At 40.3% G+C, this 25503-nt stretch overlaps 1 protein-coding gene and 1 long non-coding RNA gene across 7 annotated transcripts in view; one reads left to right on the plus strand and one right to left on the minus strand.

Moving 5' to 3' along the window:
- The window catches only part of LOC140932617 (fibroblast growth factor receptor 2-like), a 28064-nt gene extending 2798 nt beyond the window's left edge, over positions 1-25266 (minus strand). The window contains exons 1-11 of one of the 5 annotated variants that reach the window (XM_073382129.1): positions 25174-25266; positions 12814-12867; positions 11556-11700; positions 8378-8692; positions 7158-7220; positions 6007-6294; positions 4365-4739; positions 3128-3583; positions 1900-2064; positions 1238-1348; positions 310-494 (exon numbers count right to left, since the gene is read on the minus strand). In XM_073382129.1, coding sequence (XP_073238230.1) covers positions 310-494; positions 1238-1348; positions 1900-2064; positions 3128-3583; positions 4365-4739; positions 6007-6294; positions 7158-7220; positions 8378-8692; positions 11556-11622 — 2025 coding nt within the window. In that variant the 5' untranslated portion in view covers positions 11623-11700; positions 12814-12867; positions 25174-25266. Of the gene's footprint in view, positions 1-309; positions 495-1237; positions 1349-1899; positions 2065-3127; positions 3584-4364; positions 4740-6006; positions 6295-7157; positions 7221-8377; positions 8693-11555; positions 12056-12813; positions 12868-13129; positions 13282-17766; positions 18025-19961; positions 19984-25173 lie in introns of those variants that run through there. The other 4 variants (XM_073382131.1, XM_073382128.1, XM_073382127.1 and 1 more) reach the window with 4 other exon arrangements.
- LOC140932630 (uncharacterized) lies at positions 136-22357 on the plus strand. Of its 2 annotated transcripts, none has more exons than XR_012164972.1 (3): positions 136-518; positions 20039-20205; positions 21777-22357. It is a non-coding gene; the product is annotated as an uncharacterized lncRNA (long non-coding RNA). The 2 variants fall into 2 exon arrangements; XR_012164971.1 differs by lacking the exon at positions 136-518 and adding an exon at positions 14164-14288.
- Positions 25267-25503: the final 237 nt, after the last annotated feature.

The following is a 25503-nucleotide window of genomic DNA, read 5'->3' on the forward strand; positions in this document are numbered from 1 at the left end:
TATTCTGTCAAGCTTAACCACTTCTCAGAAGAAGGCCTCAGGTGCATGGAACACCAATATATCAGCCGTGGCGTCGAGTAAAAACGCCCTATATCAATGATGTCCAGTTGATTAACAGACACACTTGCCAGGTTTTCCTGCGGCACACCAAAAGCTTTCAATAATTGTCGCCTTTTGCTCTCGTAATATGAGGAGCAAAACGTTCATAGGTTGCGCTCTATTGATCGCCTAATCCTTATTTAGAACTCGCATACTGTTTTTATTTTTATATATATTATATTGTTCTGTTACAAAAAATGTCTACTTTACCTTTCTTGTTCCCAGATACTCCATCCCCCTTGCTATTTGGAACGCGAAAGATACAAAGTCCCTGACAGTAAGAGAAGGACCTGAGGAATTCGGCCTTGTGTGTTGATACTCAGAAGGTCTTCTTTCCCTCAAGAACTGCCGGAGATTGCCATGGGGTGCAAACTCCACTATGACAAACAGAGGACCTGAAATACCCGAGTTTAAAACTTGTGAGTACAAGTATCCTTTGTAAGTTTAAAATCTTTTTGGCATAATCAGGAAAGCAATCAGAAATCTGAGACATCCCTCCCGCAAAAACGGTGAGGTGAGGAGCGAGGAGCGGCGGCCTTATTCGCAGGCAATCGTTGCTGTCTTTGTGTAACCTTTCTATGTGTCACCGCGTACATGACAGTCAAAAAAGAATACTGGAGGGTGTTTTTATTGTTGTTTTATGGAGAGTTTGGTACAGTGACCAACATTTCATTGAGAGAAGCTCATTCTTGTTAGATTTTCCACTAATGGACCCCGTTGAGGCCCTCATCTGGCTTGTCCACTAATGTTTTCCCGCCGAATTTTGCAGGCCCGAGCGAACAAGCGCGAAGCGAGGAAAAAAAAAAGAAAAAACTATAATGAAACGCGTGTTTGATCTTGTCTACAGCGAAAACATAGGGTCTGTGAACAGGCTATTGCTCATCCATTGGCACATTAAGTAGGCCGAGGGGGCCGCCTAGGCAAAGAGGGCACGAACAAGCGCGACGCGAGAAAAAAATAAAATAAAATGAAACGCGTGTTTGATCTTGTCTACAGCGAAAAAAAAGAGGGTCTGTGAACAGGCTATTGTTCATCCAATGACACATTAAGTAGGCCGAGGGGGCCGCCGAAGCAAAGAGGGCAGAGTGCTTGAACGGCCACGAAATGCGTAAGTTTATCCGGCTTCAGTATTGCTTACCATTTTGTGTGCATGCACCAATTAAATTGATGATGTTCTTGTGTTTACCAATATCCTTCATGGTGTCCATCTCAGACAGAAGGTCAGCTAGTTCGTTCTCCGTTGCATCAGCTAGAAGAGATCACATTTTATCCACAGTTATTGTATTGCACAGTGACCCTCTCACAAATAATTGAAGATTCTCCATACGTGCATTTTAATCTATCAAGTGATGATGTTGTGAGTCTAACACGGTTTCCTCAAGTTTAGCAAATTCTTTGTAATCATTAGTCTTATCAGCCGACCTCGGTTAGAGGAAAACGTTGCGAATGAGTTTTAATAAATGAATGGGTTAAAGAATAATTATGCCATGATTTAGAGGTAGCATATCTAAATGCTGGTTCTTCGTCTACCATTCCTGGTCGAATTAGAATTTGGAAATGTTGGTTTTTTGAAGAGACGGGGAAACCGGAGTTCCCGGAGAAAAACCTCTCGGAGCAAAGAGGAGAGCCTAAAACAAACTCAGCCCACTTTTGGCTTCGGCGCCGGGATTTGATCCCGGGCCACCTTGGTTAGAGGCGAGTAGTCTAACCACTGCACCACCCTTGCTTTTGTTTGAATAAACTTAACCTGACGAAAGAGAGATCGCACTGAAGGGGTGTAGTGGCTGTAGTGTCTCTTACCTTTAAGCATTTTTACAGCAACAGAGCATCTAGCAGGCAATTCGGGCAATCCGACAGCATCAGCTCGAACGACCAAACCGAATGCTCCTTCACCAAGCTGTTCCTTTAGAGTAAGTTGAGACCTTTCAATTTCCCACTCCTCGTCACAAGGCAGCTCGTAAAGCTCTGTGTTAAATAAGGGTGAATAGAAGTCAACGTAATTATACCATTTGATTAAAAAAGTGACTTCATAAAAGTCTCCCATTAATTGGTAACCCAGTAGTTTTTATTATGACCCACAAAAAGGACAGAATCAAATAAATGAAAAGAACCATTTCGCTATTTTACAAGTGTGGCGAGGAGCTGAATTCGTAGACTACGAGTAGTCCCCCATTTTTCCTCAGGGATAGGTAGAGCGAGCGAAACGCGAGCGCGCGTGAAAATCACCCCACGCGAGAAAAAGCGACACGCGGCGGGGAGAGAGAAAAATGCGAAAAACGCGAGAAAAACGCGTGTCGCTTTTTCTCGCGTGGGGTGATTTTCACGCGCGCTCGCGTTTCGCTCGCTCTACTATCCCTGAGGAAAAATGGGGGACTACTCGTAGTCTACTGAATTCGGGAGTACCGAGACAAATCTCGTTTAGTAACGTCTGCCGAGCACCGCGGATATCCTTGCTCTGGGTTCCCAACGAACTCAACGAGATACTAGAAATGCGTTTCGAATTTACCCGGCTTCAATCTGACTGGCAAATGGACATTTTCACTTTTAACACGTCAACCGTAGCGCGTACTCAAATCTTTCTATTGGGGACCAGAACAAGGTTTTCGGCGCAGACGGACTTAACCAAAAAGCGCTTTATTTGAGTGTCAATGTATTAAGCACGAAAGTTCTAATTGGAGACATTATTTTTACGTCTCCTACTGGGAACGGGACCGCCATTTTACGTGGTAATCCGAGCCAACCGAAGCTCTACCCTTTTGCTGGAAAACGCATTTCTCAGTTATTTTAATACCCTGCATTGAATCCGCGACCTCCCGGTCAAGCGCTCTACCGCCTGGCTAATCCTTCCGCGGTTAGAATTTTAGTTCCGTCTGTGGTGCAGGGTAGAACGCTATACATAGGAGGCCTTTTGAATTCGGCCCCTGGATCTCACGGTAACACAATGTCAAGGATTTAATAGGCTTAGCAGCCACGCGTCTACCGGTGGTCCTTACGAAACGAAATAAGCGTCGGCGACCCTTTTCTTTACCTTCAGCGATGTTTGAGTCAATTCTCGATGATACACCTGAGGAAAAGCGCGATCTGCAGCTACCATGTCTGTATTTTAATAAAGGTGTGGTAGAGTCAGAAGAACTTAATCGCCTCCTTGGAATTGGATAGGGAAACGTTCTTTGAGTTCCATCGGTTTGATTTTGAGTATTAGGTTCCGATGCAATAAGGGTTGATGTTGCAGGAATAATATCCATTTGTTGTAGAGTGACAATGTTATCTTGGGGTTTGGAATCTTGAGCTAACTTTCCCTTTACTATACGGCGATAGACAATGAATACAGTGATTCCAATTACAAAAGCCAAAAACACAACTACACTGAGTACAATAATAACGACGTTGTCTCCGGGCTCATCTTTCTTTTTTATCTGAGCAGGTTGCTGCACGCCAGAAATTGTGGTCGAGTTATTTCCATGAGTAGGATTTAGAGCTCCACCTAAAAGAGGCCAAAAGAAAATAGTTAGCCAAATTGCTATGTATATATTTTTTTTTTCAACGTTTCGTTTGAGAGCTTTCAACCTGGATATCATTATCCTGTACACAGACGTTATTTTATTTTTCTTTTCGCTCTTTTCGAGAACATCGGCGAGCGCGCGAGAAAGAAAAATAAAGAACGTCCGTCTTTTTTCTTCTTCCCCCACCACTACCCCCTTGGGCTGGCGGTCACACGCGCTCGACGGACTTTGAAGAGAAAATAGAGGGTCTTCGAACAGGCTAGGATATCACGTAATTATTCCAGGTGTAACTTGCACACAAAATATGACAGTACTTTACACAGACCACGTACACAGACGCCTCTGGCGCAAGGGACAAAAGTGCATAGCGTTTTAAAGAGAAGACGCGCTCTCTTTGATGTTCCCCATGTAATTTTGAGACTCAGAAGTTATAACTTGAGCCATACTAGTTGCCTTGATGAAATGCGTATACAATTATTTTATAATCGATAACAACACCATGTTTTAAAAAGTAATTGCAGGCGACCGGAGGAGCCTGCATTCCTAATCTCCAGGTTGTAAAGATTACACATGCATGTATATAGCCAGCATTAAGAGTGAACAGAATGCATAGAAGGCAATCTGATCACGCGCGTTATGGCCTTCCATCACTCGAAGGTTTAATACGCAAAACACAGAGTTGGAGCAAGAGCGTTTGAACCGATCCCGCCTGCACTCACTAACCTTTGGTTGGTTTTTACTAATTCAAAACTAACTTCTTACCTGGAGTGGTGGGTTTCACGTATCTGCTGAGGAAAGCGCTGTTATGTTCCGCTCCAATGTGATTACTCGCATAACAAGTGTAGAGTCCAAAATCGTCCTCAGTTACATTGATAATTGTCACCTCAGAACCATATCCTTCCCCCAATTGCAAAGAATGATAATATCGTGGATCTATAAGTTTAAATGACCCATTGTTGTCTAAGCTGTCTTCTATCTTCGACACAAATGTGACAGATTTGTCCCATTTTAGCCACCTAAAATCTGGAAGCGTCCCACTGACCACGACATGGCATTTCATTGTAGCATTTTTCCCTATCTCTACAGTCGTGTTCTCTGGAAGGTCCTTTCGCAGGATAGGTCGAGTTCGTGGTTTAGCTGTTAAAAAACGATCAAGAAAATTCGTTAAAATATACATAAGTCTTTTAAAACAGCTGAGTTGGTCGCGTGAAATAGTCGTATTGTAACAGACAACTTAGACGGGAAATAGCCAAATTGGCCCAGAGAAACAAGTAAGATTATTTTACATAGTACTGTACGACCATTTTGTAATTCGTTTTTAAGGAATAACCGTGAACCTTTGCCTCGTCACGACTTTAACACCCGGTTACACGCCAGGCCTCAACTGTCCTTCAACTTTTATGGAGTCAGTTTGAGAGATGTAGAGGCCATGCATAGTCAAATGGTTCGCATCTTTCCAATAAGATAAGGCGTTCGCTGAAAACTGCACTGTCTTAGTGATCGAGAGAACCTGTCAAACGGCATCAATGTTTGGGGTTTAGGCCCCACCCGGGGGGGGGGGGGGGGAGGGTTCCCATATAAAAGTGTCGGGGGTGTTTGTCGTCTCGCTTGGGGGTGTACATTGCAGGTTTTGGTCTCACTTCGGATGCTTGGGACAGAAAGTCACCATATTTGCCAATTCATGTATCGCTTAGGGCTGAGCATAAAAAAGTTAAAAAAATCTCCTTGCCACTGAACGCACAGAAATCTAACGTTTAAAAAAGAACATGACATCGCTGGCACGACACGACACACTCTAGCCCTCATGTCTGTTTGTGAATTGCATCCTTTAGGGGTCGGTTTACGCTTGAGCCACACCCATATTGGTCTCTCTTAGGGTTTAATTTTAATTTTCCAACGAACATCCCGGTCACTTTCATATGGAAGTCCCCCCGGGAGGTTAGTCGCCTTTTTCCTCAGTTGGATGAGCACCGGTTTAGTTTGGGTAAGGTCACGGGTTAGAACCCCGGCAAGACCCCCAGTAAGGGTCTAGTAGGATCGGAGAGGCTGTGGTCAGAAGATCACGTCGCTGGTCGGTGACGATAACGATAAGCCGTTGGCCTTGTCTCTTTCATCAACCCTTTACAATTTGAAGGAGACGTAAAATACCTAGACTTTTGTTCGAAAAGAGAAGAGGACTTAGGGGTATTTCTTCCATTTTCTCTACAGCTGTCTCTGTTGTGTTGGCCTGGTCATGGGTTGATTGCTATAAGACCCTTTATACCGAGAACAACCTTTCCTCAGTGCGTTCATAGTTGTTAACATGGGGTATCAAGTTTGTTATGAATGGACATTAAACTCTCAAAAATCAGCTGTCAAACTTCGAGTCTACAGTGGAACCGAAGATATGCAGCCGTGTTCTTACCTTGAACTCTGACCGTGTAAGTATGATTTATGCTGCCATATCGATTAGATACTATACAAGTGTATTGTCCCTCATCGTTAGGTACCAAATCTTTCAGTTTAAGGTACCAAATTGAGGTGTTAAGGTATGGGTCCAGTCGTCTCCCTTTCAAAAGCTCTCCGTCTTTTAGCCAGGTGTATTTAAGTGGTGGTGTCCCCTTCGCGTTACATTTAAGCTTAACTGAGTGAGACGCTGGCGAGGCTTTGAATGCTCTTTTTAAGGTATCTGGGTCGGAGAAGACAGGCTTTCCTAAAAAAAAAGAAGGTCAATTAAAGCAAACACGAATAGAAGTCGAGCCCCCACTTCTTGGTTTATGGCAGAGTCTAACCTTGGGGTGAAACCTGTTGTCCCCCCGCCCAATACATTAGCGCTCCATCTCTCCGTTCTTTACAGGAAAATGGAAAAATTTAAACAGTTTATACAATGCTAATATTCAACCGTCACCTTTGTGCGTATATCTTTGTGTCGTCACACAACACTCTTCCCATTAGAGGGAATTTTGAAACAATTACAGGCTCCTGTGAGCCAGCTCATGGATGAATTGGAAAAGTGTAGAAAAGACAGTTCAGTAGTCAACAAGACCACCAAAATGGGGGAACATTCGTCCGCCGCGAAAGTGACAATTTGCTAGTCGAGGCTGTATAATAACTTCTAACAGCGAACAAAAATAGGCAAGTGAGCCTTATGAAACAAGAAAAGAGAAGGTGACTTGAAATTCCAAAAATTATCGTCAATCTGCGCTTCTCAAACGTGACAGGGTCAACTTTTGGAGTTTTAAAATGCTGTCATATAGCAGTAATTTTCGCACTGTCAGCCTCAGGTTTGTCAGTATAGTACTTTTGCGAGTTGCCGACGTAAAATAAGGACCTTGACCTTTACCTATGCCTTTATTAGTTTCTTGATCCTTCCTACGGTACTATGATCAGATAAGGAGAAATTGTTTAACAATCAAAACCTCTTTGGCTAATCATTCTACTCATATCATGACGGACGTACGTCACTATGGGTTTAAAGGGGTGGTCATTACTGAAAAATGATCAGTGGGTTTCGTAGATAAAAATTCTTGTGTAAATGATACAAAATACTAACAGGGTTACAGCTTCTTAATCTACCTTGTGATTGCACTGGAGTGGTTGATGGTTGCGAAGTAGTATTAGCGGGGGTCGCTGAAGTACCTACAAAAAATATTAAGTAAACGTGAATACACCAGGGAATCATGTTTATAAAATGCAGTTCAAGCAACATTACTGGATGTTCCACCTCTACCTTCTAATAGTGTTGGTTCATTCATCACAAATGACATAGGGTGTCTCTTGGGTAAAACAAAGATTTTTTTGCACAACCGTCAGTAGAAGTACGGCAGTTTTTCCAATCAAGCAATGGTTGAAGTGAAATCTTACTTTGTCTTATATTTTTGTCTGTGTTTGCCCGGCGTGTTCAATTGATAAAATCGATAGTACTGATATAATATCGTTTGAAGGATTTGTGGTGGGTCTGTACTCAGTAATCGATAATTACGATTTTAGTCGACAAATATCGTAAGAAGTAGACGAGAGTACACAAGAAGTATAGAAAATTTGTTACAATCTTAAGTTCAGGAAATAAGCTTTCACAGTATAAGTCGAACGGTTATGATCAACTCTCTGTGCCATGGCTTTCTCATTTATTTTGTTTTAAAATGCTAATTACGGTTGAGAAATCACTTGTGAATGACAAGATCACAGCGTTCTATCGAACAAGTATCACTTAAGAGTAAAGTCAAACCCAGCAGACAACAAAAAAACTTTGAAAACTATTAGGCGAAAAGGTTTTGAAAAACCACAATTGTAATCCGTTTTAATCTTCGACAAGTTTATCCATTCGTGCCGCGTTTATTTTCGGTGTTATTTATATCTTTTTAATGTTGAGCTGTTATGTTTTTCGCTGTGGCTGCTGAGCATATAGCCACAGCGTGTGTTTTTTGTTTCACTCGGTAAATCGAACCCTCGCGTACTCGAACCTCGAACCTCGCGCTATTAAACTTAAACCAAAATCGATTTCCCCTGGATTTCCTTCGTACATTTTCTGTAATTTAACCCTCGGTAACTCGAACGAACCCTTGATAACTCGACCCTCCCGCTAACTCAAAGAAAGGCTTTGCTTATTTCCTTATTCCCGGTTACTTGCTTCGAAATCCCGATAGTACTTAATGTTTTTTAACTCCTGATCACAAGATCAAGATGATGTGGAAAAGTGAACAATACTGTCAACAGAGACACTTAGCCACCCATTCTATTTCTTAGCCAACTCTACGCCATAACAATCACAATTGTATTCAGTTTCCACCCCCTACCTGGACGAACATCTAGTACGAGTTGTCGTGTTGCATTCGCCATCTGCCCGAATGGATTTTCCGCAATGCAAGTGTAGTTTCCCTGGTCTTCAAGTTTAACGTTCCTTATCTTTAAGACACTGGCGTTTCCATTGGTATTATTCCTTAGAGTTAGTCTTTCATTTTCTTGCGATAACGGTTGATCATCTTTCAGCCAAGATATGGTCGGACGTGAGCAATCACTGACTCTACATCTTAATCGAACGACTGTTCCTTCTTTGACATTTTTAAGAGGTTTTATGCTAGAACTGACTTGACAGTGAGGTGGATATTTGTCTGCAAAGGTAAATACAGTTTTTTACAAAGTTATTAATTTCACTTGAGTTCGGCACATACACCCTAAATGTTTCGAACGGGTATAAAATTTCTACAGATTTTCCTTTTCTTGATATTTTAATCCGACTGTTGGTTTAATTTCTGGCCTTTTCCTAATGAACTCTGTGTACCAAAGAAGTGTTTCTGTATCCACGACTCAGCACTTACGACTCGCGCCAAAAACACTGATGTGTGCAGATGAGTGAATTACAAAAATAACATATTTTTTAACTTGCATCAGATAATGCTTCTCAGCTGAACTCATTCGTTGATTGCGCCGGAAATTCTCTTCATTTACTTCCAGAGACTGAAACGCGCGCTTTTCTAATGTGTACAGTCTGCCTTCTCAGAAAAACAAATACTTGTCGCTGCTGCATCTACTTTTCTTTTTCCCCTCTTGATAGTAAGAAAGTGAATAGAAAAGGAAGTAAAATGAAAAGTACATACTCGAGTTTATCGCACAAAAAGCTGATAACGTGATGGGTGATTTAACTTATTGACATGACAAAACATTTGAACGACCATTCGAGATAATGAATTTGCGCTATAACTATTTACGCATCAGATGTAAAACTTACAGCAACTGATGTGCAAGGTCTAAAAGAAGACCCCATTTTCATTTCGCCTTTTGAGGAAGAGCAATCCGCTGAGTTGTGTGGATTGATCCACCTTCGCAAGGCAATAGACGCATGTCTGCTTACAAACATTCTCCAGATACCGTTTCAGGGTGGATTTTACCTGCATCCAACGACCTTTTTCTGCGGTAAAAAACTCTCTGAAGGAGCAAATATTGCCTAAAACTTTCTGAGGCTCGAGAACGGCTAGAAATTTCTGGATAAGCGTTCCATTTGTCTACTAAGAATAATGGGATATTTTCTTTTAAGATCTACCAACTGCCCTCCCATTTTTGGAGGTTTTGTTTCTCGCATTTTACTACCAAGATACTGCGATTAGTGTTTTAAAAAAAAGGCCTCCAGAAAATTTCGGAAGAAAAGTACGGCTACTCAATGTCCTCTAACTTTTGACCGGAACCGTCAGAGTAGCTAAAAGTTCAGTTCAGATGAGAGAAAAAGTCACTTAAAACTTTCGTGGTGACCAAAGTTCCTCTAAGACATCCGAATGAGATATACGGTTATTAGGGCAGCTCCAAATTAACCAAAGAGGTTTGTAAAGCGTAGAGAAAACTATATGAGACACCTCTGACGTGTTGGAAACATTCGGTCGTCGGGTGCTCATACTCTCCTACTATTTGCACTTCTTTGTAGTGGCACGTTAACTGTAGACAAATCGTGCAAATCGTTTCCTGACTATCCTGTGATGTGGTATTTGGGGAAACGATTTGATCTACACTACTGCGATTCAGCAAACAGTTGTTTTAATTCAATGCAATTGCAATTAACTTAATGCAAAAGGGCGAACAACTGCGTTTTGCTGAAAGTTATAATTGTGCTAACATAATGCAGAAAAAGAGAAATGGAGTAAGACGCATCACAGAACCGAGATAAACCTCCACGCACATATAAATGCACCGTCACACGTTTATGCTAAGAATTAACTATAATTATTACAGATTTTTTGCCCTTGAGCGACCATCTGTTCCCTTCTGTAAATTATGCAGCTCTATTATTGATTTTTGACCTTGCCAAATATGCCGAAAAATTACTAAACAGAACACTGACCCAGAACCCCTTAAAAAAAAACTTTCGGGCGTGATCTCGTCCCCCATCTGTGGTTGACTTGAGCTGCTTCGAACACGAAAACAAGCAAAATACGCTGCGTCCACTGCTGACACAAGCGGCGGACCTTTTATAGTAGCGAAAAGACAGCGGTACAACATTTGACTGGTTAGGGCGGTATTTCATACCACAGGCCATACACACTGGCACACATGGAAGCTTTAAAATAGTTTTAAGTCTTCCTGCATTGAGGATGGCAAGGCGAACTGACCACAATAACACGATTTAAAAGCTTGTGAGTTATATTGCTGCACATTTTTTTCTAGTTTGGTCAGAGCTGTTGAATCTCTTTCCGGTGGCAACAACAAATAACTTCATTTACTCCTTTTACGTCACAACGCTGAAGTTTTTTCAGAATTCAAACCGTTCTTTCTGCATTAACGTAGAAGTGAGAGAGCGTACTTTTACAGAATATAATTATAGTGTTTTTCGACTTCCCCTGATTTAAGATATTGGCACCTCAGTGATGAAAACAACATCTTTCGATTATCACGAAAAGAACTAATCAACCGGACATTTAAGTTCCCCTCCTAATAACATTGAACGTGTTAAATTAATGAAACGTTTGCATGGAAACGAATACAAAACCAAATTCAATGTTGCCTGCTTACTTTCTGAATGAGTACTAAACGCGAGCGTGTATTAAACAGCTGGATAGCCCAGAAATATTACAAGACACAATGCTCAGAATACAATGGAAATGGTAAACAGAACCTTTGAGTAACTCCTGCCACTTATTTACTTTCAACTTCGTCGCGATTTAAGAGCTGAGCAAATATTTGAGTCTATATGTTGAACTTATTGATGAGATCTCCTTTGTCCTTGGTGATCAGAAACAAGTTTTCTTGCATGATTCAAATGAATAGAGTCATTGATCTTGGCATATTACTTCGAATTGATTTTCAAAGCGTGACGAGATCTCGTACATGGCAGTGCATTGAAAAAGCGGAAACCGATTGCCTTTTGTGATGATTTGAACAAAGATCGATCTTTGTATAACAGTTTAAACAAGGAATACAAGGTCTAGAAACCCATAGACCCTAGAATATCCTTGTGGCAAAATAACAAATATGAAGCTATCCACTTACCCGGTGAAGCAGACTGCGCATTAACAATAAGGCTGAGAAACAATATCCACCGCTCTGCTTTCTGCATACTCACGTCCACCAAGAGATTTCCGTCCGAACTAACATCCCGGTCGACGCTGAATTTCGGCCATCGGTCGAGCAATAACTACGGAAAGAAGTGATTTGCTTGGTGAGTGGATGGAGTCTTCTCTGTCGTCTCAAGTTGCCTGGTTTGTTTTAGAACTGCGCAGACAACATTCATTTGCTTGTTGTCAATCTAATGGCACAATATTGACGTAGTGCCAAAGAGTAAATTCTTTAGCGTCGTGACAGTCTTTGTCGCGGATTTCATGTGACTGATAGCCTTGATAAGTTGGACGGTGAACTCTCGCCTGTTAGTATCAGATTGTTAAGCACTGTCAAACAACGACACGAATTCTTGTTCAAGGGAATTTTGATTGGCTTATTTCTTCGCCGGACTCGGTGTGTTGGCTTTGCTTGAATTCTGTGAAAAATTTCAATCGTTTGAAGTGACAATTTGCCCCGCCTCTATCAATCATGTCACAAATACAATAGAAGTCAAGCACACACGTTTCCGCTTGATTGAGGTTTTAGTACCCTCCAGGCAATTTATTGTTCGATTTCTAATTAGTTCATTTTCTAAGGGGCACATCAGCAGTGTCGTTCCAAAATTCACTTATTTTCTTTTAGTGAAAGTGGCGTAGACGGACTTGACAAGGCGTTTCCTGACCAAGGAGCTATAAATTTCGCATGGGACCAACTAAACTTTTCCTTGTCTCAAAGAGTTTTCCTCGCGTAAATGTTCGGTTTATTTGGTTAACAAAACTTCCACTCAATTTCCTGCCGTATAGGTTTTTTCGTCAACATTCCACCATCCTCTAGGGGCTACATGTATCCCTCCAAATGGTCAATACGTGTCACAACAAACTGTTTACTCAGAGCAAACAATTACGCCTGTATTTACTTACACACGAGTACAACCAGTTGGACAATGGCATACACTAGGGGCTAATAAGATACGCCGTTTCTACCTACGGATACGGGTAGGCGAACATGTTTGCCTCGCAGTTACACAAAAGGCGACTATGATCTCCCAGTGGCCTACCCGTTTCACCGGGGTACGAGGCCATCTACCCGTATTCACGGGTAATTTACCCACACCTCTGCACACAAACGGTGTATCTTAAGGTCTCTACTGTGAGTAGTAAGTTTCAACTACGTGTAGTGTATCTACTGTAAACGTAAGAAACCAGCTTACCTGGAAAGGAACGCAGTTGTATCACACTCTTGACGGCTGTTTTGTTTCCAAGTGCTGTAGGAAATCAATCAAGTACTATGTCAACATGAATAGGTTTATATTTTTGTTCTTTGGTTGCGGTTTTTACACCAGCTGTAACACTGTGAAATAAAGACGAATGTTTGCTGCCAGAGGTGCCAGTTATTTTAAATTAACAGAGTCACAGGCGGAATGTTTTAGGATCAGCATATCTGTCCTAATGCCCTTTTCAAGTTTTTCGGATATCAATTTCATCTATAATTTATTTGATGTAGCATTTTTCGTGTTACCTTGTTACCTTAAAAGCTTAATTTGCTTCCTGCTGTCTTGTTAAACTTAATGTGAGCCTGGTCAGGTGTCCGAGGATTGCTTTGGTTGTTTTGGTGTGTTTAACTTCCCATGCAGGAGGGCCGCGAATTAAAACTTGAACCCTTGCGCGCGATAAAAATAGTTCAGCATGAATTCCTCAGCGGAGAAACACGAGATGTAAACGTAAACACCCTTTTTTGTGGGTTCTTATCGCTCTCATCTTTCACCATTTCAGCTTTGTATTTTTTTAAATAATGTTTTGTCACCTTGACTCGTGCCCAGATATGCCCTGATCGCATCAAGTGGTCTAATTTTCACGAAATAGCAGTAATGGTGTTTTGTCGTAACTGACTACCTGGTTCCCAGGAGCTAAACCTTAATCACGCTGTGAGATATTCTTTAACCTTGTTACGCTACTTACGGCGAGGCCGAGATCGTCACTTAGTGTTTTTTGATCCAAATTATCACTCCACCATACAGGAGGGGTGGCCGCCATAAATATTGCAACATTTGTGAAACGTATGAATGGAATCCACATATTGGGTAAATTAAAAACTGAAGGTCGCTGACATTGACAGCTATTTATATACATTTTTTTTTTTTATAAGAATGTTGTTTTCCAGGGCCAGGCTGAATATTCTTACTTTTCCGCCGATTTTAGGCTCCTGTAAATATTCTTGTATTATTCTTAATAATAGCTCATGACATTTTCGAATAAGAATATATTAAGGTATCAATTATAGTTTTGTTAAATATAGTTAGCTAGTTTTGCTGTTTAAAGAAAGGAATAAATTGAAAAGGTATATTTGTATTGTATTTACAGATTTTCACCACAGGAAATTATATCCTTTTCAAAATCTCAGCCTGGAGTTTATTCTTAAAGTATTCTTAAGATTTCGCAAATTTCAGCCTCGATATTGTTATAAAATATATTCTTATAGAAAAAAAAGAGTGTATGTATGTACAATTTCTAGACAGCAGCAATGAGCGGTGGACCTATGAGGAATTTTTTGCAGCAGACACTGTTAGGCATTCTTCCAGGGTCAGTAGTTTTCCATAAGGAATCAGTCAGAGAATTGTTACCAGCAGAAACTAATATTATTTTTGGGATGCTTCGCCCACGGCCGGGGATGGCACTGTCTTATTCGGTAGGTGCCGCTGAACAGCGCATGGTTTTCAGGGTCTTGAGTCTAAACTTGGTATACAGTTTCAGTATTGCGTGTCTTTTTGGACCGGAGTTCTTAAAAGTGTTTGGTTGACGTTGAACGGACCCATGATGTTATAAGGCCTCTTTTCTTAGATAGGGTAGCAAAATGAACTTAGGCCTCGGTGGCATACCCGGGGTACTCCCCGGGTACTCCGGATTAAGAGACCGGAGATGATCGAATGGAATGGGGGCATACCTCTCCCCAATCTTTCCTTAGGTACCCCCCCCCCCCCCCCGAAACCATTGAGTCGGGAGGCTAACTGATCTGAACAACGTCAGGCTACAAATGTCACCAGCTGGATGTCCTCTCAAACTGTAAAAAGTGATTAGATGCTTATAATTGCCTGTTGACGGTCTAGTAGGAAGTACTTGAACAAGTATTGGGTGTTTGAAAACTGGCACTTTGGAAGACGGCTGAAAAACAAGTACTGAACTGAATTATCATTCCGTTTTAAAAACATCCACAGCCACAGCCCTCGGAAGAATCCTCCACACCTTGATAACGTTATTTGGAAGGTTCGGAATGTGGTTTAGAAACCCGGTGTTGATGGATGGCGTTTCAGAACATCAAAGTTCGCTGATCTGTAATCACCGCGCCGGCGCCAGCGCAAAACTGAACCCTTTATTATTTTCATGATCCAGGGATGATCTCGTTCAATTCAAGACAAAAGAAGCTGTTTACATTCAAACGAATAAACCCGACGTTTCGCTATGTAGTGATGGTAAAGAACTCAAGTTGTGCGACCCAGTCCTATTGCAAAACAGCTGTTCGGTCTCTAAATCTATCCGGTCAGTCCTGTGAGCATTCTTCTTCCTTTTTATGATAAAAAACTGACACCATCGTTTGAAGAGCGAGGTGATAATCTGTTGTAGGGGAGTCGACAGTGATTGGGACTCGAAGAAAAAAGGAGTAATTTCTCACATAATCCTATATTTCCTGATCACGATGTAAAATTCTTTTTGTAGGTGGATATCCATATATTAGACTTGTGACGTGTGAACACCTGTTAAATTTCATTTGCCATAGCAATTACTGAGTTAGTTGAAAAAAAATGCATAGGATGTTTTTTTTTTAAAAAAATTATGGAATTAAAAGCTGAAAATGTCAATCCCTTTAAAAAGGGCAAGGTTTTAGACAATAGTAGGAAAGATAACTACGTATTGACCCATGAAGAGTAAGTTCTGATTTGCGCACAAAGCAAACATTGTTCAAGGTAATGAATGTTAAAAAAAAAAAAGGATAGAAAATAGCTCAGAATTTATTTTCCCTGTTGTCGATCAAGCGAGCGAACTAAATCGTTTCTTTAGCCAGTTTAGCTGCTGGTGCAGTAGAATTCTCTCGTTACTAAATGTTTTAATGGTTCAGGTTTAGGCAATTAGCACTTAGAAAAGCGCCCCTTCTAGCCATTTCGTGCGCTTGAAACCAAACCAAGCTTTGTATCCAAAATTAATACATCTTTAAGATACTTAAAGAACACTGATTAACTATGGTGTGCATCTGTCCGTAAAATGTTTTTAAGAACATTAGAAAACAGGGTCAGTTAAAAAGACAAATGAATTTGAATGGCTTAGCAAGACTGGTTGCTATCACTGCTTAACCAGCGATTGAGGAAATATAGTTAGGGTAGAATTTATTAAAAGATCTCTTGACATGCTTTGATTGTAGTGAGGTTTAGCCGGACGGGATTTAAAACTTGAGCTGGAATTTGTCCAAAAAAACACTAAAGCCGACCAAATTCTAATGAGGCATGAAATGTAATATGGTTCTTGTCGTTTGAAACCCGAACAAATTCAGTTCTACTTGAATAATGCACAATGCTTTCGACTGGCGCATGGCCTGGTAAAATAAAAAAACGAATGCGTTGATTTTTCAAGCAAACGGGAGCCGGAATTTTTTTATTAACTTGCTAGACTGAATACAGCTGCTATTGTTTGAAAACAATAGACTATTCAAGGTGCAAAACTAGGAAAACATTTTAAAAAACTGTAACTTAGGAGGGTCTCGTAGGCCCAGCCCACATACACAATAAGTAGTGAATAAGATAAAAGTCAGGTCATCGGCGAAGATGTGCGTCGCTCGGAGAGGCACAACGTACCAGTTGTAGGCTGAAGAGGAAAAAAGCTGAGAGAGGCATAACTCGGTTGTAAATTCTAAGAGCACAGCTTGCTAGCAAACTCAACTTCCTAGTTACGCCAATGAGGAGCATAACTTTCTAGCAAAATATCGCATACGTGGATTGAATAAATTATCGTGCCATGGCTGGCTGAAGAGAATTGTTTTAAGTTTGTTATCCTTCACATGAAACTAGGTTAAAGGTCGTTCAGATCCTTTTGCTTAAATTATATAAGTACTGCTTTCTTTCACGCTGACAATAAATTAGCCTTATTCTGTCAGCAAAGTACGCTCAGTTTTGCCGGAAAAGAGCACTTTTGGTGGGAGAAAAATGCATTTAAAAAAGCCAAGGTGCCGGTCCAACTAGTATTGTATTTTAAAATAGCGTTAACCGAAAGAGAATTGGAATCTTGATATTATTTATTGCTCATTTCCAGTTTTTGAAAAGGATCGTGCTGTCTACTTACAATTTACTTTCTCCTCACAAATTGGCTTTTGCTACGCGCGCGACTCCTTCCTTCCAAATTTAGTTGAATTGGAGTTTGGCTTTCCTTTTCCAGTTTGCCAGGACAAATCAACGCAAACGAGGTTATTTACTTTATGAAATCTCGGTACGTGATAAATTAGTTCGTGACGGCGATACGGTCTAGTAAGAATAGCTTGAACGGGTTCCCCAAATTAGGGGCAAGAGGATATTGCTCGGATTTAGGGCACCGTGCTGAAGTCATTAGTTAGAGCACGTGCCTTTCCACCCATACGCAAAATTCTTTTGTAGAGTTGTGAAAAAGATATCGTACTAATTTCATCAGGGAGCACTAACCATAATAGTTTTTTGGCGATTTTTTCAAGCATAGCATTAATACCTATAAACTTTTTCAACTTTCAATCCATGCCCAACCCTGCCACCCGTTGTAACATGACGGGAAACAGCTTTAATACCTAAATATAGACCAAAACTAGGCCATTATTTTTGAAATTCAAGTGATGCGAAAAATAGCTTAAGCTTTTAAAAAAGCTTCTTTAAGCACACAAAGGTAGAACTTTCTATGTTCACGATGTTCACGCTAAAATTCTCCTAATAAAAATATAGCTTTCCAGGTTCAATGTAAAAAAAATGCATTTTTTCTGAGCGACCCCGCGCAGGAGTTTAAGCTAATCGAAGCGGGTCCGGTCTCAAACAAGTCAGTTATTTTACTAGAGAACCAGTATTCTGTGTTAAGGAGAGTTTTGCAAGTAAGGAGAGGACTGTAAAAGTATGTCCATAATTAAATGTAGAAAAACTACTTTTGTTTCTTAGACCAGTTACCTTTCTTCTCTATAATTGCTTTGTTCTTTCTCCTGTCGCTGGTACGCAGGCTACACTTCGGGTGACAAAATTTCGCGGATTGTTTCACTAAAACGCGACCGCTGAATCTGAGTAGACTGCGAGTAGAGAAACTGCTGGTAGTCTAAAATCCGAGGAATTTTCGATGAACTTGTGACTGGTTTGGAAATATCGCCTTCGAAGTCACGATCGTATGCGCGTTCATGTGCAAATTGTGCAAATGCTGGAATCAAAGCCAACCAACTATAACTGAGCCTTTGAGCTCACGAGTGGCACGGCTGTCGCACCAGGCCTCGCTTTGAAGCACGTCCGTATGTCGTGAGCCAGGGTGTTCTCGTTTTCCAATACGGCGGCGGCCATATTGAGGACGCGAGGTTGGAGTGAGGTCCAACAAGTAATGAAGACCTCTAGATTCAAGGACGAGGATGACTAGGAGGAGGCGAGGAAACTTAAAGTTTTTTTTCGCGCACTCTTGCTCCCCGGAAAGCTTCACTCTACTTTTTTTTCACCTGAAAAGACAGCACGGCCATTTTTTCTTGTAGAAGGCAAGCCCTCTCCCGACCGCTAGATTGGATAACTTCCAAAATTCGACTAACTTTTCTCGGTCACTACGACATTTTCGCTAAAACCCGTGGTAGATTGAAGGAGTTTAATTAACCCTCTCCCGATCGCAAAATGATAAAACTTCCTCGATACCTTTTCTTTGTTGACTAAACCTGTGGTAGAATGGCGGCGGCTATATTGCGTTTTCCTGCAAAAATGACGCTGATTCACACACGTACTACTTAGTATTGAGAAAATCTCGTTTCCGTAGTCAGAATCTTAAGGTCTCTGGCAATCTAGTAATTTTGATTTCAAACTGAATATGCGGAATGTTTGATACAAAACATATATGAGTGGTGAGTGGGTGGCTGAAAAAGGGCTGGTATTGAAATGCGAATAAAACAAGCGAATGATGAATATGAACTTGTGCTCTTAAATATTACTGTGTTGCGTTAGAATTTTTGTGGGAGTTTAATTGTGCGGATCGGCGATTTTTTCTCGTTTTGCGGTTACTAATTTTTGCTATTATTACTGAGAGCCGATTTTTAATTTTTTTTCTGGGAGTTTCTTTTTTTGCCATTCTCGGCGAGATCAATACAACATTCAGTTTTTGCGTTTAGTTGAGTGCCGTGTTCTATCAAAGTAAGATGAAAAAACCAGTTTAATTCAGCACAATGCGTAGGTGTTGTACTTAGTAAATTATGGGGTTAGTGCGTCATTTTTGCATTTATCAAATCATTGGTCGTAAATCATGGATTTAAGAGAACACAAACGCGTCATTTGCGGACTTTTCGCACTGGTGGTCCATATTTCGTCTTTTAAGACTATCCACAATTGACACTATTATAATTTCTGCGCGGAGAACGATTTGGCAACGGGAATTTTCGAGGAGCTTTTTTTGCTACGTGGTAATCTGAAAAACCAAGATTATGGCTCTTGGAAAAACATATATCACTTGCATCAGTGATTTTTTTCAATTTCTGGTTCATTCTATTACCTCCTTTTGCTTTCATCTTATACAATATTGACAATCGAAGTGATAACTGCCCCGCTTTCTAGTTTGCTCAAATTGGGTGCACCTTGTGGTACTAAATTTAGAGTTCCAGTCTGAAGAAGAACTTGAAATGCAAGCGATAACTCGGGAGATCGTGGTGCATCAATTTGCTAATGAATTCCACGTTATCAGTGGAGCAATCAGCAACAGAAGGGCAATATAAAGACGTTAATATCATGATATGATACCGACCAACGTTTTACTTTTGAATTTTCAGAGCGGTTTGTTCAATTACTGGGCAGCCGAAGCGGCCTCTGCCAGTGGGAAAATGGTTTAATCAATTAATAATAATAATAATACTTAAAGCTTGAATGACAAATTTCCAATCGGAATGCGGCTGCCTGAAAATCGCAAATATAAATCCGCCCAGCAAGAAAACCAGTCCAGCTTTCCTAATCGCAAAAAAAAAGCTCGGGCAACGTACAAAAAACAACGATCTGCAACAGCAAACTCCCACGAAAATTTCTTGCCACGCTTTACGGTAGGTCTTTACCTCCGCTCCTCGTAGGGCCTGTACTTTATCGTTTTTTTTGTTTTTTGTTTTTGAAAAAATAAAGCTCAGTTGGAAATAACTACTTACTACTGTAAGGTGTCTGCTTGTTTTATCCGCAATTGGCATGGTATGTTGATCGTTTCATCTGCTTTATTTGTTTTCAGAAAGCATTGAAATAGGTTGAGAAGCGGTCGAGATGGAGAATGGATCACGTGATGTCACAAGGTTCGTGTTAAAAGAGAAAGAACAGTCTGATTCCCTTAGGGTATTCGAACCCGCGACCTCCCAGGCGCCGGCCGGTCGCTGTCAATACACCTCCACTGCGATAAAGGTATGATCCTGTAATGTGCCTTTTGAAAGCTTGCGATTTGCAAAAGATATTCAGAGGGTAACCAAAGCAGGTTTCCGAGAGTTATTGGACGGCTTTGCGATTGGTGAAGATTATAAATGTATAAATGTTCTTTTCCCCAGTTTCGGAACTCGACAGAAAAAGAAACTTCACCCTTCGACTCATTTTGATCACAACATTTGTGGGAGACCGCAAAATATGTTAGCAGGGCTTTCACTCTTCGAAGGTCGTGGCTAAGTATAAGTATTTCGCGTAAATAAATGTTTTCTCCTTCGCGAGGTAAAGTGTATGTGCCCATTTTTCTCGATATCTTCAAAAAATGCATTCTGTGAAGGACTCATTCTACAACTGTGTTTCGAATAATTGTTGTCCTCCGACTTATTCCAGCGCCAGCTAAAAGCTGAAAGTGGAACTGAGAAGCCTTGAATTAAAATGACCGAAATATGTCGTGTTTCTCTAAATTAAGGGTGCGGACGAAGGATCGTGCTAACTATAACCTCTCTAGACTCTTAAAATAGTCCCAAGGTCATTACTAAAAATTATATGCCTACTCATTCACCAAACAAACCATAACAAGCTACATGCACCGATTTTTCCACAAATTCAAGACGGCTATTTCCAAATTTGTAGCCACAGAAGTGTATTCGGCTTATTGCTGAGATTTTTCGCAGAACAAAAAGTTTCCCTTGCTTATTATCATGGTTATCAGATGAGCCAGAGGCCGAATGAAATGTAGGATTAATTGCTTTGCTTGATTCCGATAACTCACTTACTCCTCTTCTTTTAATAGTCTTTTATCGATCTTTCATCTAATACAATATAATTGACTCACAACGAATCTCAAAGAATAATCACGAAGGGTCGCCCCTGCATTAAATAGATCCGTGAAGTTCTATTTTCATATTTATATTTGAATTTTCATAAGTCATATTTTCCTATGGCAAATGTTTGTTAGCTTTTCTTTAGTGCTCGTTTGTCAGTACTTTCTTTTCATTTCTTTCTTTTAACCGCTTTTCTGTTCAGAATTTAGCGTAATTTCCTTACCTTTCGTCAAGGATTAAACAAAACTTTTATAGCTTATGCCTGTAGGGAGAATAAACAATTCAAAGAGCCAGCTGAAATTCACCTGAACTCAAGCTCGGACAATAACTGTTGTGCTCCTACTGGTCGCGAATCATATGAAGGTACGCTGTTCGATTCAGTGGAGGGGGGTGGGGTAGGTCTCTCAAAGGAAGGGGACGTGCATGCATATGCTTGATAGAAAATTTGATTTAGACCCTGATAAAGGAAAACTAAGCTGGGCGTGGCTCGGGCTTTATTTGACCTCTACGTTAAGGGGGCCATACACCGATGAGTGTTTTTGCAGTGCGAACGCCAGTGCGAACGTTGCCATCATGGACGTTGAAACATAAACAGACATACTTGGGGCGAGTCAAAAACTGATTCCAAACGGGAGAGGTTGACGGGTTTCCTCAGAGATTGGGTCTTTAGAAACGCCTGCTCTGCAGGCTACGATGAGTGTGACAAAGTTTGTTTGTTTGTTTGTTTGTAAGGTATTCCCCGCGCCCAAGCCCTGATGATCAGCTATGAGGATCAGATGACGAGCATCCTCTTCCCCTCATATCCTGGGGGTTGTTTAGCGACTCTGTATGAGCAGGGTAACTCACTCTCACGGCATTCTTTCCCTTACGTACAATAATTCAAGGGCTAGCCGACATGTGCATGGCCTCCTGAATGGCATGTGCAATCTTCACGCGACAAGTTAAAATACGTCTCGACACGGTCGTATTTTAAGGTTTTATTTCGCATTTTATGTTTAGGACTTCTTTTAATATCTTATTTGGATAATCGAAGTTTTGTTAGGACGAGAAGCGAGTTCCGATAATCATAGAAGGTAAAACTAACACAGGAAAAATCGTAGTCAATAGTTCAACATTAGTACACACGTACATACCAACAATAGAGTCGAAGATTAATAAAACAAAGCTAAGGAAATAAGCTATTTTGCTGAAAAAATTGCAGTAGCCAATGAATCTCTGTTTTAATGCTTTCAAGTAAATTTTTAAAATAAAGTGTGAGGCACAAGAACGTAAGAGGGCCTTGAAATTCGCTACATGCCTGGAAAACACAGTACACGCGGTCCTTAACAACCAGGAGAGATCATTACCTCCAAGAGATTACCGTAAAATCCGAAAATAAGCCCCGGGGTCAGGAGCCGGGGTTTATATTTTTCAAAGGCCCTTTAATTTTGGAGGGGCTTATATTCCGAGGGGTTAATCTTATCTACGGAGGGAAATTTTGCGTTTTAAAATCGATTGGGCTAGCCCTACAGGTGGAAGGAAATTTACTGTTTTTGCTTTAATTTGTTTTACTTTGTATTTGAGGGCAATTTGCAAGTACAAGCCCCCAGGGGGGCTTATATTTGTAGGGGCGATTTAACGGAGGGTTTTTTGCGTTACGAGTTTGGGGGGCTTATACATGGAGGGGCTTTTTTTAGACTTAACGGTATTCTCTCTTGTTATCTCGCTATACTGTAATAATGACAAAGTCAAGTAACCCCGCGTGAGGGCGATTTGGAGTTACGGGTGGATGTGAAAAACTGTGCGTACCTCTAGAAAATAGACCTTTTTAGTTAGCTTGCTGGTATGTTTTGTTTTCCTAATTCAGACCACGTGATGTTCTCCAGGGAATTTGCCTTTTATCTTTTTTATAAATTATGCTCAATATGAAAGTGCATAAGCTGACATAAACAGAAAGAAACAGTTCAGAATCTCTGGGGTAACATCGCGTGGTTTGAAATGGGAAAACAAAACATAAAAGCTAAAAAGGTCCATTCTTGATAAACCCGTAATAAAATGTTACCGGACTAAAAAAGGTGAGAAGTCGAGAAATCTGATAGTGATATAGTCTAGTAGCAGTGAAAAACGACATTTAAATAATTTGTGTTTTTCAAGGCATTCACTGTGACAAGCATTTCGTTAATTACCAACGGAAGACAAAGTATTAAATCGCCACTGAATCGCCTACAGGCTAAATTCGCATTTGTAATTTTAAAAACCATTTAGAAGGATTAATCATTTTAAGGAACTTTTTTAAAAACATATGTAGAATCTAATATGGCTTATTACATTTTCGTATTTATATTTAGAACACGAATTAGTTTCCTTCTCCGACCTACAAACCGTTTAAAGATCAGATCATTAGCGATACTGATATCTAGCACTCTCTAGTTGATCAAGGTTTCCACTTCCAGACATATATGAACTAATTTGTAAAACATCGACTGCTATTGACTTCAGATTTTTGGCTAAGTTTGCTCTCTTGTTCTTTTGGGCTTAAGATTCCCGTTTGATTTTATTATTATTATTATTATTATTATTATTATTATTATTATTGTTATTATTATTATTATTATTATTATTATTATTATTATTATTATTATTATTATTTTTGGCGCACACACCAGTGGGGAACGGTGAAAGCAGTGTTTTGCCGGCGGCTGTTTCGTGTTATTTCGCTTATTAATAATCCTTTGGTTCCCGCCCTATTCCTAATCGTAAGTTATACTCAGAATACTTAGCGCTTTCCTGACCACTTATTCTTAAGGAATGACTTTTTTATTAATCCAGTGAAGGGATTGAATTTTTCCACCGCATAAAAGTACCCATTTTACTGTTTTCAAACATTCAAATATAGCCGGTGATTCCAACCGTTGGCAACAGTTGCCGATCTAGAATCACGTTCACGATAAACGTCAATTTTGCACCAAGTGACCACGTTTTCCTTTTCATTGTCATTTACTGTACATTACACGTAGAGAAAAATGAGTATTTTTGCGTGACTTTGCAAGGCAACAATTACTATGGACAGTTTTTACGTCCTTTCCTAGTTTGAGAAAACTCGAATGTCATGTTTGCGATTTGCCTTAATCTTTTTAACTGCCCTAAAATTTGTTCGGATTTTCAAGACACTTTTCTTTCGGAAGAAACATGGGAGCATTTTTTCTAAACGCAAAAAACGAAAAAAAACGATTTGTGCTACTGTCAGTAAGCAAACCAGGATAGATCTACAGATGGCGAGCCAAGCCATCAATACTGGGGCATTGGAAGGTTTTACTCAACTTGAGATTGCAATTTGGATTTCGATAAAGTAATCTGTCCACCATTAGCCCTTGTTCTCTCGCAGAAAGTCATTTCGAAATGCTGAGGGGAAAGAATTATCTTGTCTCTAGCTGGTACGGAGCTCAGCAGAAATCAGTCGACACTCTTCAATTGTTTTGAAAGCACCTTTCTTCTCAAGTAACTTTCATTTTAAATGGGGACCATTATTTGTCAAGTAGAGGAAGGTTACGTTTCTGGGTTTTTTTTCTGCGAGTATTAAAAAGATCCTTAAAAAAAGTCTTTTGAAGCGGCTAAACAAACAAGCTGTATTGATAGACAAGAGAGAACCGGGGTTAGCTTTTTGTTTTTGCAGTCATGTGCCAGAACTGTGCTATGATTCATTACTTTTAACACATTTTTCCGTCACATATTCATGTTGAATACACGAAGTACAAGGATAGGCTTGCGATTACCTGAGTTTGTTCAAAACATGAAAACGTATCAGTTGTTCCGCTTGTGTTGGCTTCAATAAGGGAATAATCGCTGTCAGCAGTGTTTTAAGAAAATGTAAATTATTATAATGACATTGCCAAATGAAATTTTTATGTTTTGTGACATGAAACAGTTCCGTTTCGCAATCAGTTCAGCATCTTCATGATTTGCAGTAATTCGTTTCAAAACACGAAGAACGAGTGCTAGGCTAATCCACGTATGTTAGGACATTAGTTGCTATTATGACTCAGTTCTTGTAAGATTTTAATGACTGAACCAGTCGTTTCGGTCGTTCTTCCCTTATATTTGTTCAGCGGGCTTTTTACTGGCTTTTTTCCAATCTTAATAGCACACTTACCGCATTAGTCGAACTCGCAGTCTGTCTCTATCATGTCTGCTAGCGTTTGCCTCCTGGTCCCTAACCCGATGTTAGTATTGATTGCAGCGGAACGAGGAGATATAGGAGACTGCAAGACTGACAGTAATTGATTGCAAGCAGGTTGGCAGGCGCCGTAAAAATATAACACGGCTGAATGAGTTTATCTTCTCCTGAGGGCAGCAGGTGTTGCAAAATTAATCACCTCTCCTACGTTAAGCTTTATCAACAATGGAAATTAATTCTACTTCTTCAACTGAATTGTTAATTCGTCAGTGCATGATAGAGATATATGTAAGTAATTAAGACTTA

Source organism: Porites lutea, chromosome 4 (genome assembly GCF_958299795.1).
Source record: "Porites lutea chromosome 4, jaPorLute2.1, whole genome shotgun sequence".
Lineage (NCBI taxonomy): Eukaryota > Metazoa > Cnidaria > Anthozoa > Scleractinia > Poritidae > Porites > Porites lutea.